Below are 12,522 nucleotides of genomic sequence, written 5' to 3'. Positions count from 1 at the left end.
ACTACTACCAGGTGTAGGAGTGTTGTTGTGAATGAATACTGTAGAAACAGGTCAGCTATTTGACATTTTATAGAAACAGACAGCTAAAACTGTGCCCTGTGGTCTTCAGTGTATGTAGGCTGGCATCACCTTCACGTGACTTCTCTGTGGCTACATCATGGTACCCAGAAAGGGTTATACTGACTGGATGCAGTAAAAAAATAACTTTTTCTTGTGATCATAATGTACATTAGTCTGTATCTATGAATTTGAAGGTGAACTGTAGCCTGGAGCTTTCATTTCTTAGGAAAGAAGCCACCTCCACTAGTGTTTAATGGATTGGGACAAGCTCTTAGTGCAGTTGCCTTAGGCCATTGCTTCCCATGCTGCTGCTCCCTCTGCTTGAACGTAATCTTAACACCTTTTGCAGCTGGTGACATTATTTATGTTTGGATATGTTGAGAGGAAATTTCCTGTATTAACTGAAAATAAATCTGGACAGGAATCCCAGATTGGGAAAATAATTGTGGAAAAGTTGGATTGTGAAAGCCTATTTCATTTTTCGTAACTTGACGGCATAATTTTAAGCTCTGGGAAAAAATGATGACACTACTAGGAAAGATAGCTGATAGAGACACCTATAAACCTGAATGTGAAACATGGGGCCAGCACTACTGTAATAGCTGAATTTAAACAGAAGAATTCAAGTCGCATGCAAGGTAGGTACATAATGGAAAACTTGACCTCCACTGCAATTCTGTTAAATGTGTGTCTTCCGTTAAAAAAAACAGACGTTGGTGGCAAAAATGGCAATGGATGGCAGAATTTGAAAAAGCTTATTCATGCAACTGGGTAAAAATCACTGTGGCAGAAACTGCCTGGAAAATGACACTTAAATTTGCCCGCGTAGAAGGTGTTATGTACGTATGCTCTTTGCTACATGCAAGTTAATTGTCTGCTGAGTTGTGTGAATGCATAGGACTTCCCAAAGTGTTATTTTTAAACTAAATATTTGGAGTTCTTCATTAAACGAGACCAGAAAATATTTTTACAAAGCTGAATGTTTCTATTAGACTAGTCATAAAGCAAACATTATTCTTACTCTCTAGCATAAGTCACAACTAACTGCATCAATTGCTTCATAATACGTTAACCAAATAGCTTGGTGGCAGTGAGCAAGGCTTAATCATGTCTGTCTTCCCATTCTGTGTCAGTATGTTCTATGCTGTCTTGCCCTTACTGCTCAAGTGATGCATTATGTATAATGCTTTCACATACTTCAGGATTAAATTGAAGTGTGGAACAGATGAGTGCCTGCCATTCTTAAAACTTGAATCCACTGTGAGTCTAACTGCATGTTTAATTCTGGACACCTCTATTTGAATGGGTAGTTCTGAGAAATTTTGGCAAAAGTGACTTACCAGTGGTAAGTATCAGTTGTCACTGATATAGCTAATGTAAAATCTCGCTGTCTCTTGTACTTGACTCTAGTGCATTCTTACAGCAGTATCATGCTGGAAGCCATTAGAGATGTTTGTTTGCAGGCTTGTCTGCTAGGTTCCATTGATGAAAGCTAAGAAAATTGCTGGTCCTTCTTAACCAGTAGCTGTTGACTTGGGATGAAAATTAGTTATATGCGTCTTGCCATATGAAGCTTGGGACACTTCCCAAGTCATTGTTCAAGAGTGCGCAGGTGCATGCTGAGGCTTTGAAGTCACCACAAACAACGATGCCAACCTGAAAATAATCCCTTGAAGCAGTATCAGCTCAAACAGGCTGTGTTCTGCCTTGTCTCTCATGTTGTGCTCTGAAAACAAACTACTGCTGCATGCAGATGCTGTTGCTCTGGTATCACTGAAATTAAAATGGAACAGATCAGGCTGAGATTTGTACAGTTATGTTTCTCTTCGAAATGATTGGCTGGACTATGCCCCGCTACCTGTGTGATTTCTTGTCGGTGGTAGAAAAAGAATCTCTGCCAACTCAGTGATTTAAAGTAACTTGTGTCAATAATAAAGCAATAATAATTAAGCAAAACAACAACAAAAAAGAAACCCCTCTTCCGTTTTTATCTGGTAATTCCAGATAATGTGGTACTGTTTGAGTTGACCTGACTAATTAATTCGTATTATTGTGCTAAGAAACCAAGAACAACTATTTAAAAGACAATGCATATGTTTGATATTCCTTGTATTCATTTTACAGTTTGTGGGGATTATATCTTCCCCCCATGCATTTATGAGTTCTTATATTAAAATCTTTCTGTTAATAGATACTTTAGTATGTATAATGCTATTTGCACAGATTTTTTTTCTATGTACTTTATATGGATGTATAGAAGTAGATAATTATACATGGATTTGTGATAGATATGCTCTTGCTTCTACTGTCAGCAATGGTGTTACCCAAAAGGGAGAAGTAGTGCAAAGAAACTAAGGATTAAATTCACATCCTGTGTAGTACATGTAGTCCATGTATGTGGATCTCTCTTACTCTGTGGATCCCTCTCTCTCAAAAAAAGATACTGTTTGATCATCCAAAGAGTGAACTTACTGAGAAAGTTGCTCAAACGAGGCTGGGGGGTGAACGGGACTACCAGAACTCAGTATCTAAATTTTAAAAACTTTAAAAACTCTTTACTTCAATCATTATGAAATAAGCAATAAACCGATAAACCAACTTGTTGCAAAAAAGGTTATCTCCTATCCTCAATCCATCTTCACTTTTGTTATTGTGCAGTCTGATATGCTCAAATATTGGTGATTATTATGGAAGAAGTATTGGAACCCCATCATGCAAATTCTGAAAAGTTAGTCCATAACTTAAGAAAATTTGCTTTAATCTCTTGATTCTTTTTTAGTTTTAGAGGCATAAACCCCCATAAACTGATAGTGCTGGTATGAGGTCAACCATGGTAAATATCTGTAGTAGTGTGAGGGGCTTTTATAATACAAAAACATGCAAATCACCATCACTCAATTTGTGCGCATTACAAGGATAATTTTTTAAGCACACAAATGTCTGAAAGGAGATGACTTTGTTCAGATCCTTATGAACTTTATGTACAGAGCATACCAATGTCAAGTTCTTAAATTATCCCTTAATTAAAAAATGATGGCTGTTTCCAGTTTCAGACTTTGCAAAGATAATAAACTGCATATTGCACTGTTCAGTATGTTTCACTTGGCTGCGTTCTGGGCACGGTGACTGGTTAGTATAGTTCTGCTGAAGTACCTATAGAGTGACAGAACTGTAGCTGGCAGCTTGGAATGCCAGGACAGCAAAAGCTGGCTAACAAATTGGGCTTCATTTAGATGATAGTCTTGCCTCTTAAAAATGCTCTTTTATTGACTTATTCAGGGAACACCTACTTCGTTTACACAATTTGGTTTTGTATCTGAGTTAATCCTTTTTCCTTTTTCTGCTATAGGCTTTAGACTGCTTTGAGGCATAAGGTCTAAGATTCTGACCTCTTGGTGTTTCAGTGCTGTCATAGCTCAACATCTGTGACTGCTTTAGCTGGGTCCTTACCCCTGAATTGTTACTGTGAACGTTTTACTCCTAATACGCTGGTCACTGAAATCCTAAAATGGGAAATACGGATTTCAGAAGTTGTCAGTATATCGGGAGTAATGGAGAACTGCCCCAGCTAGAATCAAGTGAAGTATCTCCAGTACTGGAAGCAACCTAAGAATGGATTTATGGAAGGGGGAGGCAGGTCTGTTTAACCTGTGTGGGGAGGGAAGATGCTGGGGCAGTTTGACTGCTGTCAGTGCCTGAGCTATTTGTAGTTATTAACTCTAGGGTGGACAAAGTTCTAGGACAATAGGAGTTATAAGTAGAGAGGTAGGGCAGAAAAGGATTGGGAGTGAAAATAGGTGAGAACTAGGAGTACAGTACTCTAAACAGTCCAGCAGTAACAAAATTCACCTCTTACCTAAGATACGTCAAGAAGAATTAAAAAAACATTGGATTAACAAAATGACTTTGGCTAATTAAAGCAATGCAAGATGTTTACTTTGGCTGATGTCTGAGCTAGGTAGTTTATCTGAAAATAGGAGGTTTTTGTATAAAATCTTGAATTTCCACTTTCCATATGAAATTGAATATAAATTTCCTTATGAAGAGAAGGATAAAATATGGAAAAAAAATCAGAATTAACAACTCTGAAAAAAGTTCAATTGCATTATCAAAAATGAAAATGTCAAGATTTTATATGTGGGAAAAAAAGACAAGATAATCCAAAGGGAAATGAGCAGTCTGAAAACTTAACACCATCTAGTTAAAATTGTTGCTTTTTATTTAAACATTTTGATTGATATGAAAATATTAGTTTACTTGTCTGTTGCCTTAGCTTTTTTTTGTTCAAGATAATGCATCTCTTCTGGCTTTAAAATATATATCTTTACAGATCTGATTTTTTTTTTCTTTGAAACCATTTCTTGCCTTGTTTCTACTAGTAAGTAGGGAGTAAGTTATGAAAGGAACAAAGCCAAATCAATGCAACTAGCCAGTATTAAGTACGTTCAAGTATTTAGAAGGATACTTGTCTTCCTTGAGATACTGTAAAACAGATGGTACTGTGCCATATACAGTCATAAACATGCAAATCACTTATTTAGCGAAATAAACCCCTGCCAAAGTCTTCATTTGTCATTAAAAATGTTATTCCCCTGTCCTTAGTTTTTATTGGAGTAGTAAAGGTCTTTAATTAAAATAGATTCGGGTGGGGGTGGTGGTAGGAAAAGCACTAGTTTGATACAATCAGAAGTACAATTTTGCTGGTTTTTTTTTCCCACTCATACAGTGAACTACTGATGTGTGACTGTACCACAAAGTCTTTCAGATGTAAACATGACCTTGTGGCTCTATCAATTCATGTGTATATGTAGATTAAGCTGAAAAGGAACTGGGGTGAGGGAGGAGGAAGAAGGAGAAAGTCAGGTCTTCGATGTGAAGCTAGCTGTAGGATTAAGTTCTTTAATCTTTCCCTTAGAGCTCTCTAAAACTAGCAGAGGTCTGAATACAAATGATATCCAGCTTTACTCTGGTCGCATCACAGAGCTAACCTATGAGTCTGCATGTTCTCTTCTGCTGTCATGGTGCTGCAGTAAGGTAACTGAGATTTGTCTCTCAATGGAAGTTCACTCGCTGACTTGAATGAGTTCAGCACTAGTCTGCAGGAGCAGTGATAACACACTGTGCTCTGGTACACTGACCTGCTTGCAAGATCAGACCCTGAAAAAGAAGCTATGAGGGCTCTAATATTTACTATATGCTTCCCTTGTGTTGGTGACTATTTGTGTTTTCTGTAACTACAGGCAAATCAATTGCATCAATTAGGGTACAGTCACTTCTTAGAGCACTTGTCATTAAATGCTAAGGATAGCATAACTCAAATTCCTAGTGGTGGTCTTGACTATGCCTCCTCACCCCCCTGCCCCCAATAAATCCCAACACTATCAGAATGAATGTTCTCCTCTGTCTGCACTAGGAAGTGATTAACGTGCCTTGTTTTCCCTTAGATACTCCTGAGTGTGACCTGTTGAGTGAGGTTATCTGCCACGCTTACCTGTTGGCAGAGCAGTCCAGGTGAATAGCCCCCAGTCTGTTACTGCTGATGTGAGCTGGCCTAGCAGAAAAATTACTTTGAATAAAAAGGCTGCTCTCTAGTCATGTGAGCAGACCAACAAGCATCCGAGGGGGTGGAAAGGTGGGGTAGGTGGTTAGCTGCAGCAGCAAGGCAGTGATGAGAAGCTTGGGCAGAGCGGGAATGGTGACTGGTTTCATGGAACAGCGTTAAGTTCCACGTTACTTTTCTAATGCAAACAGTTTTTCTCTGAACAAAAAATGAAAGTCTGATGTCGGATATGTGTGAAGTATTTGTCAGTAAAGCTTTCAATACAAGGTATTTTGCAATTTTACAATTTTTTCCCTATTAAAATTTAAAAAACCCCAAAAAGATGTTGGATGTTTCTGGGAAAACTGTGATGCCAATACTTGTGATGCATGAAACTATCTGTGTGAGTAAACTTTTTTGGATCTGAACCGGTAAATGTGAAACTGCTTGAAACGTGTTTCTTCTTAGGTGTTTGTACATTTGTACAGCACCAGTTGTTGTGGAATTCTTGGTTGTGAAATGCCAACTCTAGAAATTACTGGGGAGTCCAAGTTTAGCATTGTGGCAGAGTTTGAGACTTGTTCCAATATGGCCATTTAAATGTCATAATTTCAAGTGGTTAGATGACATGTAAACAAGGTTACTGTATACAGAATTAGTGTGAAGATTTACAAAACCAGTGGAAGAGCCAGTATTTGATTCTCACAAGAGATTTCTTCTAGAGATGAAAGAAAACCTTCTCTTAAGTATAGAAAATGAACAACTGAACTAAAACACCTGGAATATTTTTTTGTGTGTTAAGTCAGATCTAATTGTTACTGGAATAAACAAGTGCAAATTGTTTGCAGCAATGAAAAGAACTACCCTGTTGGGCAGAAAGTTGCATTTATTTTTGCTTCTTATTATGAAGGAAAGATATGATATTCCTGGTGACTATGAAGATTAAACCAGAGGTTTATGTTAATGCAAAGGATTAAAAGAATCTTAATAACATTTATAAAGATGCAAATGTTCACCTGCATTTTATCTTTTTGCAGATGAATGTGCTATAAGGGAAATACTGAAGGGGGAGAACATGACCTCATGCTGAATTGCAACATCTGGTTTAATACTGCACTCACATGGTCATTAAGTATTCAGTTTTTTTCACCAGTGTGTTTTTGAACAGTGTAAGTGTGATGGACTTTTTCTCCCTCACTAACTGATGAGTACCAGGAAATAACAATCTACTACTTCAAATACACAGTTCCTGTTTAGTGTATGGCTTCATGTGTTGTAGATTTTGACGAGCTGTAAATATTACTCAGTGTATTCTTTTTTCTTGCTACTCTGTCACTTTCAGACTTAGTTTCTAAATAGTAAAGAGCTTGAAATAATGGCTCCACTGTAGAATTGTCAGCTGTGTTTCCCCAGTTTCAAACTGTCCTCCCAGTGCAAACACAGGCCACACCAGCATGGAAAATTATGTGCTTTATTTGGGAGCCCTGACATATAATATTATACATATTTGTACATACATTTCATATGGAGAAATTATAGAAAAAATATGATTTGAAAAAGGAGGCAATTAAGGTGAAGGTGTAAACATCACTAGCCATTTATGTTCTGTTTTGGGTTTTTTCCTGCTCTTCAACCAATTGTTTACTAACAGACAAGTATATATAAACAGAAGCCACCTGGACTTGTTATACAGTTCAATTGATATGACTGTGGAAATGTCCTGGCTCTCAAATCAATATAAATCTTCAAAAGGTTTTGAGTAATTAAACATCAAATAATCCATATAGTAAAAGTCATAGCTTCGTTGTCGTTGAGAAGGAGAAAGCTCTGCAAAATACTGTTGTGTAATTTTAGTGGTAGTTCTTTCTTCATTGGAGTGCCTGTCTTTAAACTTGGGGAAGGTTAAATTTTGTGGAGCACCAATTAAGTGCAAGAAAAAGTTTGCATCTTCTTCCATACTTTCAAATTTCCCAACAAAGTCGTAGTCTATTAAACATGGGCTGCAAAGCCTATTGACGTGATCCCAGTGGATATCCATACCCACTGGCCTATGTACGTCCAGGAGATACTGGATGAACTCTTTAAATTTGACTCCAGAGCCTGTCCTTAATGCTTCTTTGGTGGCATTGACACGGTATCTGGAAATGATGGCTTTTCCAAACACCGGGTGGTAGTAATTGTTTGGATGTTCAAACTTGTCCCGAAACGCAGATACCAACTTTTCAAAAGGTTCACGAATAAAAAGCATCTTCGTGTAAGTGTTGAGCCTATGATAAATTCCTTTGTGATCAAACCCATCCAGCCTTTTTAAATAGTTTCCATAGTGCACTGTGTTGTGTTGTATATCTTTTGTGGAAGAAGCCAGCCCGTTAAGAACCATGAGCACACGTTTCCAGTTAGAGCAGCCGGCTTTTGGTACTTCACAGTATAAAACTCTATATTTATCTTCTACAAATATTCTAGAAACATGATAAGGAGTGATTATTCTTCTATTATTACTCTTGTATTTAGAACAAGTTTCCCTCATTATCCGCTTTCTTTCTCTTTGGATCTGATAGAGACTTTTCCACTTGTTTTTTCTGTCTTCAGATTTAAGCGTAGGCAGGTTGAGAATGGAGCTGTTCATGGAAATCAGAATTGGGCTCTTCTTAATTATAAATCTCCTCCTCCGTTTATGGAGCCTGATGGAATTAATTTCTTCACCTTTCTGTTGATCTTTCATCGCAAACATTATGCTGCTTTGCCTTCTGTTTGTGCTTTGAAGCTTAGTGGGCACATTTTCAGATAGGTGTAATGAATCGCTCTGCTTTAGCGTCGCTACTCTGTCTGCAGTATTTTTTCTTAATCTTCTATCCTGGTTATTGCTGGAAACACAGTTCTGGTGGGGGGGGGGAAGAGGAAAGGTGTTAGTAAATGAGAGTGTTTGTCACTATTAACAGCTTGTACAACTTAACGTGGATCTATTCATACACTCTGAGTTCAACAGAATTGTACAACAAAATGCATTGCTGCAAGTCCTCAGCGCTGTGCCTACGTTGTGGTACTGACTTTTCTCTTGTCATCTTGTTCTGTGCTTACATGAAATTCAAAGGCTGAGATGAGCCTGAACTGGTACATTTCAGTTCAGATTTGGATTTAACTGTATCTTAGGTAGTGCCTGTACCCAGACTTTGATAAATACTTTTGTCTGGGATCTGTTGTCTTTGAACTTTCCACAAAAGGTGTCTGAGTATTTTGAGGACTTAATTATTGCAGGCTGCCTGTTGTCACACAAATCTGTTTGTTTTTCCCCCCGCCCTCTTTCTGTAGCTTATCTTTGCAGTGAGGGCAGTTGTGCACAGCGTGGAGTCTGACAGGGAAGGGAGGTTTATAGTGTTTGTAAAGTGGAGTGAAGATGTAGAGGGAGCAAGAGGGGGAAGAGGGAAGCAGAAAGGACTGCAGTGAGAACATAGAGGCTTTGCAGAGAAGTGGGTTTGGTGAGAGCAGCGTGAATAGGGACCACAAAGGGAGGCCTGAGTGAGGTGAGCCTTGGCCCAAAGCAATTGAGACTTTACGAGAAGCAGCAAGGGGTGGGAGTGAGGCTGTGGCTGGGATTAGGCAAGTGAAAACAGAGTAAGCAAAGCAGTTCTATGGGTGAGGGTTTCTGGGACCTGCTGTTTCTCATTAGGTGGATCTTGCCGGTTAATACTGCTTTTGGCACACAGCCCGGTTGTGCTCCATTACTTCCTGCTTCTCAAAGGAGCTGAATTAAATCCCTGTCTACATGTCTATGCCTCTAAGACTAAAATTAGGTTCTGGACACTGTTTAACTACATGTCATCCCTGTTTTGAGAACTCATCTGGAAGCTGAGTGGCATGTGAACCACTGGGGAGTATTTCAACAGAGGAAGCAGATGCAGTTGCAGAATGTTTATTGCTTACCTAAAATACTTAATGTTTATTTAGAGGTTTTATAAATTGTAAATTTCTGATTTTCAGTCTTTTATTTGCTCCTTAATAATATTTAAAACTGGCTTCAAAAATAAGATACTGGATGAATTTTAAGATGTACAGTATGGGGATTAGTAGGGTCATGCTCTTTCAAGGTGGCAGATTAAATCTTAATTGTAATAGTGATTGTCCAAGTCTCTTTCTGTTTGGCTGAAAAAAGAGATGCTATAGGTAACTTATCAAACTTGTGCTGTCATGGAGGTTGTATCTTGCCACATCCTTCTTTAAGGGCGAGAGATGGGAAAAAAAAGACAGTATTCATTACAAAAAGCACTGGTGACAAAAGAAGAAAAAAAATGAGATTGTGTTATTTTGTAGGTGACTTGCTTAAATGGATAACTATTATACAAAACTCAAACAGAACAGATCAGTATTAAACACAATTTTTAGAGTACTGTGCAAGTTGTTGCAGAACTTAGGCTTCTAAAATGTTTTGCTGGCTATTCTGGTAGTGGAGGTGGTATGTGATGTGCAGACTGGGAAACCAACTGATAATCTGTCACACAAGACACTACATACTCAGCTGTTGGGAGTGATTGCTGAACTCTGCTCTTATCTTCAGAGGTTGTTTCTGGTAGTCAAAGGTGTATTAAAGTTTTTGTCTATGTAAAATACCAGATGTATTTCTAAATATTGCCCTTTACAGAATGGCTGAAATTCAATCTTATTTAGTCATGATGTGGCTGATATTTCAAGGTTATCAAATTCAAACTTCCTAGATATTCACAGCTTTAATGATGACGATGATAATGAACCTACAGTTTTTGGGAAACTCAAATGCCATGATTTGAATGTCTTCTGTCTGTATAACCCTTCATTCAGAAGATCAGGCAGGAGCTGTAGAGATGGAGTGATGTCAGTCACATCACACTGATTTCACCAGGCAATGGCATTTGGGTAACAGCTGGCAGCTGCACAGTTGTTCCTTTGCACATTTTGCACTTGTCTTTTAACTATGAAATAGTGAATGGCTGCGGTGGGCTGTCACTGCTGCTGTGAGTGTACTAACAGCCACTAGATGGAGGAATTTCACCAGTATTTTTCTTTAGCCTATTTTTAAGTACCTCTCAAGGCATTCATTTGATCAGTACGATTTCATACAGAATATTAACATACGCAAAGTTTACAGTATCTTTTAGCAATATCCAGTCTAGGAAAAAACTCATAAAACTAAAGTTCCATAGCTTATCAAATTCGTATTTTAAAAGGAAAATTTGCACTTAATTTGCACTTCATGGCAAAGCTTTGATGCATCTTTTCTTTTCAATGCTTCATCTCCAGTCTAGCGGCCTTATCTGAGCCATCTCTAGCTGTACTCCATACTCGAAATATGGATACAATTTTCCCTGTGTACTTTTGAAAACTTACTTTTTTTGGTTGCTGGAATCCCATGTTATATTTTATCCCTAAACAAAGAAAGAAATTAAAGTCATTATTTAGTAAAAATAAAAACATTAGTTTCATTTTTGCTGGATTGACAAGAGTGTGTCCTCTCAGTAACTAAAAGGAAAACAGGAACAAGTTCTGTTAATACAATGATAAATAGACCAATGATGAATCATAATTAATGTATATTCCATAGTGACAATACTCCTTGGAAGGCCTTTTTATTCACAGATGTCATAACAATTGTGAAATGGAGTGAATGTCTCTACCTCTCTTTTACAGATGGGGAAACTGAGATGGAGAAAAGTGATTGCTTAACCTCAGCTAAAAAGCCAGTAGCAGAACGAGAAGCAGCTGAAATTCATGATCCCAGGTTAGAGCTCTAAAAAAAGGCCGTTCTTTGTGTACTTACCTAAAGCTGTGTGGTTTCTCCACCCCACCGACCCCCCCACCCCCCCCCGCCCCCAACTTTTGATAGTATGGTACTTAATCATAGTAATAGCTTGCATTGAGTCCCATCCTTTGTGGTAAAACCAAAGCAATACACAGTGGAGTTATGTATAAGTGAGGTAATGTTTGCAGAGTTTTGGAGAGACAAAACAATACAGAATTGTGTTTTGCCAAATCTTCTGGCTTCTACAGTGATCTTTATTATTATATTTTCAGGTAGACATGTGAAAATCCTAGAAGGCAGCTTTAGCAGATGTGTAGGGTCTCTATACTGTTTCTAACCTCTGCTAAGTATAAGTTAATAAAATGGGAATGTATAATGGAAAACACTTCTTAATTATGAAATGAGTTTGGGGCTTTTCAACTTCCAAAACTGCTATCATCACTGTCACTGTTGCTTGGGAACTTCAGTTGCTTGAAGCCTTCAGTTTAATAAGTCTGCATTACGAATCCACAGCCTTTTTGACAAGGACAATTACAGGTAAGGGTATTGCAAAGCATTATAAGTGAAAGCATCACTGGAATAGCTCAGTCCCATCAGATTAATTTTTATGGTACTATGAAAGCTCTCAGAAACACCATGCATGCATAGTTCACATTGTACCTTATTGCAGTTAAAGTAGCAAGTCCAACTTACATGATCAATCATGTCTGTTTTTTTTTTTTAAATCAGATCTACAAACTGATGTTTATAGTAGAGTCCGAGTAAAATTGCTATGGTTATTTCTATGCTGTTAGAGCTCATCTAGCAGTGCTCATTACTCTTTTGGCTCATGTTTGAGCTTTAATTCCACTGCAGCAATTTGTTAGCAATAAACTCAAGTTAAGGTGGATGGGGATATTATGATTCTGCGCCTATTAAAAGCAAAGGGCATATTATTTTTACTTCATCAGAAATAAGTTCCAGAGATCTTATAGAAGGAGTCTTAAGCCTTTTCCTAACTGGACCTCAAAAACGTTTAACTGCAAAATAAAGTCAGAAGATATATTCTAAAGAGAAACAGCTAATCTTATAGCATCCTTGTGTGGGTTCTGGAGGATTAAAACTGATTCTCTTGCACCAGGCTCTAGGAGGTGTTATTGAGCTGTTGTCTAGT

General features: G+C 37.9%; 1 protein-coding gene across 2 annotated transcripts in view; it reads right to left on the bottom strand.

Annotated features, from left to right (window-relative positions):
• Window positions 1-7,055: 7,055 nt before the first annotated feature.
• The window catches only part of CHST8 (carbohydrate sulfotransferase 8), a 186,717-nt gene continuing 181,250 nt past the window's right edge, over window positions 7,056-12,522 (bottom strand). Inside the window, exons 3-4 of one of the 2 annotated variants that reach the window (XM_075161375.1) lie at window positions 10,958-10,995; window positions 7,056-8,477 (exon numbers count right to left, since the gene is read on the bottom strand). In XM_075161375.1, the coding sequence (XP_075017476.1) occupies window positions 7,332-8,477; window positions 10,958-10,995 (1,184 nt within the window). In that variant the 3' untranslated portion in view covers window positions 7,056-7,331. The remainder of the gene's footprint in view (window positions 8,478-10,957; window positions 10,996-12,522) is intronic. The other variant, XM_075161374.1, reaches the window with a different exon arrangement.

This window comes from Calonectris borealis, chromosome 12, assembly GCF_964195595.1.
Source record: "Calonectris borealis chromosome 12, bCalBor7.hap1.2, whole genome shotgun sequence".
Lineage (NCBI taxonomy): Eukaryota > Metazoa > Chordata > Aves > Procellariiformes > Procellariidae > Calonectris > Calonectris borealis.
This window is presented reverse-complemented; position numbering and strand designations above follow the sequence as displayed.